The sequence below is a fragment of the Vipera ursinii genome (genome assembly GCF_947247035.1).
Source record: "Vipera ursinii genome assembly, chromosome: 6".
Classification (NCBI taxonomy): Eukaryota; Metazoa; Chordata; class Lepidosauria; order Squamata; family Viperidae; genus Vipera; species Vipera ursinii.
In genome coordinates, this window is record NC_139515.1 from 44,922,132 (window position 1) to 44,928,131 (window position 6,000).

General features: G+C 42.9%; 1 protein-coding gene across 6 annotated transcripts in view; it reads right to left on the reverse strand.

Moving 5' to 3' along the window:
• Positions 1-3,019, reverse strand: part of ZFC3H1 (zinc finger C3H1-type containing) — a 54,365-nt gene extending 51,346 nt beyond the window's left edge. For all 6 annotated transcript variants that reach the window (XR_014492883.1, XR_014492884.1, XR_014492885.1 and 3 more), the window contains exon 1: positions 2,302-3,019. Coding sequence is in view for 2 of the 6 variants with exons in the window: in XM_083365938.1 (XP_083222064.1) it covers positions 2,302-2,872 (571 nt within the window). In the remaining 4 variants the exon portion in view is untranslated. The remainder of the gene's footprint in view (positions 1-2,301) is intronic.
• Between the last annotated feature and the right edge of the window lie 2,981 nt (positions 3,020-6,000).

The following is a 6,000-nucleotide window of genomic DNA, read 5'->3' on the forward strand; positions in this document are numbered from 1 at the left end:
TATTCACTTTCAATTCTGATGTTATTTATACTTCTTAATGGCTCACATTTACACTTTTCAGCAGGTTTTCTTATATTTAATTACAAAGCATCCTAAACTATATGTTAGAAGAACTGAAGAACTATAAACCAGAGGGTTTTATACAGGAGTAATTGAACTGATAAAAATTGGAAGCTTCAAACGTACAAGAAAGTCTGACTTAGCTATTTGATAATTAAGATAAAATATGTATAAGTTCTTCAATATTTATCTTATTAAAATATTATTTATTGCTAAATTTTTATCTATTTGTATCCTGCCTTATTTTTACAAATAACCCAAGGTGGCGAACATATCCAACACACCTTCCTCCTTCTACTTTTCTCACATCAATCCTGTGAGGCAGGGATGTCAAACTGCCAGCCCGCAGGCCAGACACATCATCCGGAAGCTGCCCCACCCCCTTTCTGGCAATAGCTAAACAGTCCCCGATACGTCTTGCGACGTCACGTGATGTTGCAAGTTTGACATGTCTGCGTGAGGCGAGTCAGGCTGAGAATGTGACTTGTCCAAATACACCGAGCTAGCTTTCATGGCTAAGAGAAGACTTAAATTCATGTTCATGCTTTTTAACTTGGAGTCTTAACCACTACACCAAACTGGCTTTAGACCAATAGACAAATAGAACTCTCTTCTATTGAATTATCCCATTTTGCAAATTATCAATCCAATGGCCTAGTGGCAGGGCAGTTTCAAATACAGATATCAATAATTTAGCTAAATTTAAGCTGGCTATTCTATTTGTAATGTTGAAATAATTCTCATAAGCCAAGATGATCATGTAAAACTATTTAAAGCAATTTTACACTTTTAAAATATAATTGAATAAAACTCAATTTATTGGTGCATCCACTAAACTATACGAAAAATAAAGCAATAGATGAGGAAGTCTCATATGTTGTTTGAGACTGTCTTTAGGTATTTTTATTCAAAATAATATAAAGATAAACTGCAAGAGAATTCCCATTCAAGAACAGCTTCTGAGGTTCTCGGTGATTCTTCATATATTTGAAATGCAAATAACACAGACCAAAACTACATCCTGCTCCATAGTTGCATGAATAAAACTACATAATTAAAACCAATCCAAACAAAAACAGATCTTCAATATATGCCATTTAAGTAATAAGTGGTTGTAACGTTTGGCAATGATATTCAATATCAGCTCAAACTCATTAAATGCACCTTCAATGAAAAGATATAAAGCCTCTAGTCAAGTGCAACAAAAATCTACCAGAATTCTGTGTTAATATGCTGACCTAATTGGGCCAATGCAGGTCACATGCTCCATATATTCTTAGTAACACAGGCTTAAGCTATGTAATTTGCAGTATAATCCTTTGACTGTTTAGAAATCATATTATACTAATATCAATATAGTATACAAAGTTGCACACTAAACCTCCCTGAATTATTCCTACCAAATACTTGAACGTTTATAAATAACAAATTAAATACTATCCTAATCACATTAGAACTAGAACACAGCCAATGGTCATGTTTTTTTTTTTAAAAAAAACGATTATTGTACAATATCCCACAGGGCTCCTGGCACTAATAAACTCTTCCAAAACTGAACTTAATAATCTGCATAAATATGAAATTGTTTTAAACATTTCAAAGCTAATAACAAAACAGAGCGAATTGAAAGCAACGAATCTTTCCAGTCTCTATTAACGTTCAATTCTACCGCAGCTTTCCAAGCGGTTCAAAGTCTAGGAAAACATGTCCCCCCCCCCCCTTCTGCAAATATTCGTGTGTTTGCACATTTCCTGTTTCTAGATCAGCTTTCCCAACCCGCTGACTTCTGGATCTGTTGAGAGCACTATTCCCATTCTTCTCGGCAAACCTCAACAACTCTGCAATTCAGACCTTCCATTACCCTCCGACTAGAAAGAGCCCTCGACTCTTTATGACAGGGGTCTTCAAACTTGGCCCTTTTATGACTTGTGGACTTCAACTCCCAGAATTCCTCAGCCAGCAAAGCTGGCTGAGGAATTCTGGGAGTTGAAGTCCACAAGTCATAAAAGGGCCAAGTTTGAAGACCCCTGCTTTATGATGTCGTCACTGGTCTCCACCCAACCTTTGAGCAAGCAGACAGCAAAAGGATTTCTCCCGAATTATCGCTCTGTATTAGCTAACAGACACTCAGAATCAGACTTAAAACGAAGAGAGCAAATTTCACTCGTTTCATGCACAGCACCCCTTCCCTCCAGATAAAACAGCAGCAGCAGCAAGAGGCACCAGTTGTGACAAGGATACATTTCCGAGGCGAAGGCTCCCTCCAGCCTTGGCTGCCGCCGCCGTATCCGCCGCCGCCACCTCCTCCTCCTCCCGTGGGCTTTCCAGGGGAATTGCCACCTCGGCTCCTACCCCAGCGGCCTCCGCCCCGGTAGGCCCTGCCTCGAAAACGAAACCGGTCCAGCGCGTTGTGGCTGCGCTCCCAGAAGGAGAGTCTCGGGCCGGCGTCGGGGTGCGGGCCGGGTGGCAGCCGCGAGCATGAGGAGGAAGGAGGCGGCTGGGGACGGAAAGGCTCCTTGAGCCGGTAGCCGCCGCCTCCGCCGTGCCCATGGCCGTGTCCGAGTTCCGGGGGAGGCTGGTGGCGCAAATGAGGGAAACGGCGAGAGGAGGACGGGAGGCTGTTTCGCAGGTCGGGAGGCGGCCTCCGTCGAGCGTAGGGGCCCCGTGCGCCACTCCGGTCTCTGCCGCTGGGTTCAGGGGGGGCATCGTTATTGTCGTCGTCGCTGATTTCTCCGTCCTCTAGTTCCCCTTCCTCTTTCGGCGAGAGGTCGCTCGGGGTCGCCGCCTTCTCCTCAGCCGCTGAAGCCGCCATTAAGAGTTACTCAGCGCTAACTGGGCCGCAGAAGAAAACGCCTCGAGCTGGCCCGCCCACAGACGTACCGCTCACTTTCGGTATCCTTTAAGAAGTGGCGCGACGGCCCAGTCAGACCCCAAACTTGTACGCGAAACACCACCCTTCCCCTTTGCTCTCAAGACTCTCGCGAGACTTAATTTTTTCTACTCTTCCCCTTCCTCAAAGGGTAGCGGCGGCGGCGGCGGCGGGGGGGGCAGAGGAGCATCATAAAAGGGGCAGCGAAGTGCACGTTGGGAATTGTAGTCCCCCGCCGTCAGGAAATTGAGGAGGTCAGTTGTGCTTCAACGAAGAACTGCGAGAGAATAACGGTTCTTTAACGGCAATTGTTCCTGCTATAAAAATTATGAGGAAAAGAATGTCTGAAGATCTAATAAAGTCTGCATAGAGGTTAATTTAGGCGTAGATGCAGGACAAGACAGAACTCAGCTTTACCGGTGGGTTTCGTACAGTTCATAATTAATTTGTGGGATCCTCCGCTATAAGATGTGGAGAGGATAACTATCATTTATAAGCTTTACATGAAGAATATGAAGACGAAATCCAATAATAACAGTTTAAAAATGGCTATGTTTAGTCTGGAGAGAAAGCCAGCGGGAGAAGTGACAGCGTTCCTCAATTATTTAAAGGACTGTCATCTGGAGGGGGAAAAAAGTATAGCTTTATTCTAAGCTCCAACAGGTGCATCAGAAGCTTTACTGTAAGGCGATCCAAACTTGAAATGAGGGATACTCTGACAGTGGGAGTTTATTAAACAGAATCTTTCTTAGAATCTGAGCATGATCCATCTCTAGAAAGAAATATTATAGGACCATGATTTGAGGAGCCCAGCTCAAATTCAGGAAGTTAGAAAAAAACCACTGAGTTCCTTTCCAAATCTTGTCAGTTTAAATCATGAAGCCAATACCATAGTATAGTTTTTTTTAAAAAAAATGGCAATTGCTAGAAACAGCTGGATGCTAATATCTTACTTCTGGGCTTTCCATATGTATTTGGTTAGTCACTGTAGAAACTTGGATGCAAAGCCAGATGGATTTAAATTAAGTGCTTCACTTCAGTTCATGATGCAGCGGAAAAGTGGAATACTTTTAATTGCCATCATAGCTTCAACAATGAGGCTAGTATGTAATAACTTTCCAATGTTCCCTAGGACAAGTTTAGGAAAGTGTTGATTCTTGTGGTTTGTTTCCTCTCCTACTCAACATCATCTATTGTTAGGGAAAAAACAATAACTTTCTTTAGCAAATGGAGAGGTAGGAATAAGTGAATATAATCAAGTGTAGATTTTGAATTTAGCCACCTATCAAGTTGCCCAACTAACATTTTGCAGGTACAGAGAGGTATGAAATGATAAAGGACAAAGCTGCCCTTGTACTTCTGTTTGACATAACCACTCCTATGCATCTGACCACCTGTAATTATTTTTGAACATGAGCCTAGACCTAGAGCAGGGGTGTCAAACTGCCGGCCCGCAGAGCGGACGCATCCCAGGCAATGGGGAAAAAGTTCTGATATGTTGCACAACATCACGTGTTTGACGGGTTTGACATGTCTGACCTAGAGCAATTTTGAAATTTTGCTAAATCCTTGACACAAAACTAGCCCAGGTTTGGGGGAAGGATATAAGGTGACACAGAAGGAGCAAATGATACAAACCATCCCTGATTAGCATTGCCAGAGAGTAGCAACTCCTGGAATACTCTGTGGAGTACAGGTGGTCCTTAAATTACAATCCTAATGGAGCTTGCCCATTAGGGTCAGAAGTCAGGAAAACATTAAATGAAGTAACTCAAGTAACAACTAGCCATCCCTGCTCTCCCTAGTGTATTTGTTGAACTCTCAGGTCAATAAGTGGAGCATGGGGTGCCTCGGGGTGGGAGAGATCCTGGGAGGCCTAATGCAGGCACAAGCCCACCTGCCTTGGGCCTCCCAAAGCCTCCCTCAACACAATATATCCCATGCTCTACTTCCCACTCCATGCTTGCACTCATGCCCACTGTATAACCGACTGACTTGCTAGCAATAAACAATGGGGAATGAAAAGATTGGGTGTGCCTGCCTTTCCTGGTTCTGCCACTGCCCTTCTGGGGCAAAAACAGGATGGGTTTCCTAGCCTTTCAGAGCTTTCTGTCCTGCTCGGTTGGCTACCAGAAGACTGCAAACCTCTCTCCTGGCTCTTGCTAGGCTTTGGGAAACCAGACCTTACATGCTAAGGTGGCAGCTTCAGGTAAATTTTCCAAAAACCTTTCCTTGCTTTTACCTCCTCTCCCTGCAACTCCACATTTCTTCAATAAAGAAAAAAAAGCTGGGATTGATAGACTGGTCTATCTCTCCCCCACCCTCAATTAAGTGTTGAAATTAAATTCCTCACTTCTGCCCTCCAATCTCTATCCCCTTTAACAGCTTAGTTTGCTAAATATACTGCATGCCTGGAAAGAAGGTGGCAAAATCTGTGAGTTACTTACCTTGACTCCAGGCTGGAAAGTATGGGAAAGGGATGAACCGAGGAAATAAAATCTTTCTGCAACTAACTGGGTCCTAAAGGCTTTTCAAGGACTCAGCTTGCTGCATGTGTTGTGCTCTAGCCAACTAAACTTTTTGAGCTGAATTTTTTCTTCAACTCCTCAAGACAAAAAATTGCACTAGGGGCACAGGAGGATGCTTAAGGATTACTTCCCATGAAATAGAAATATACAATTTCTATCAGCCTGAAGGCATGATGAAGACACAAGGCATGGCGCAGCTCCACTACATCACTCAAAACCTTACATACAATATCGAATGCTTCACTTCATTTAACTCTGGGTGGGCAAAGAAAGTAATAAAAGTTTGTAGACAGAGATTGTCTGACGTGTGTGAGTTCCGGCACCTTTATTTTTCTTCCAAAAAAAAAAAAAAGCACTGGGTAGCATGATCTATAGCATAATAGAGGGGAGGGAATTGTTACATTTAGTTACATTGAATCCCTAAGGGGAATTTTACAGTTGGTTTAAGTTTTTACAGTACCGATATTATGTATCCAATAAATATGTGCTTTGGGAAAACTTCCAAGCGTTGGAGTTCTGATTTATTTGGTTTCATTAGTCAGA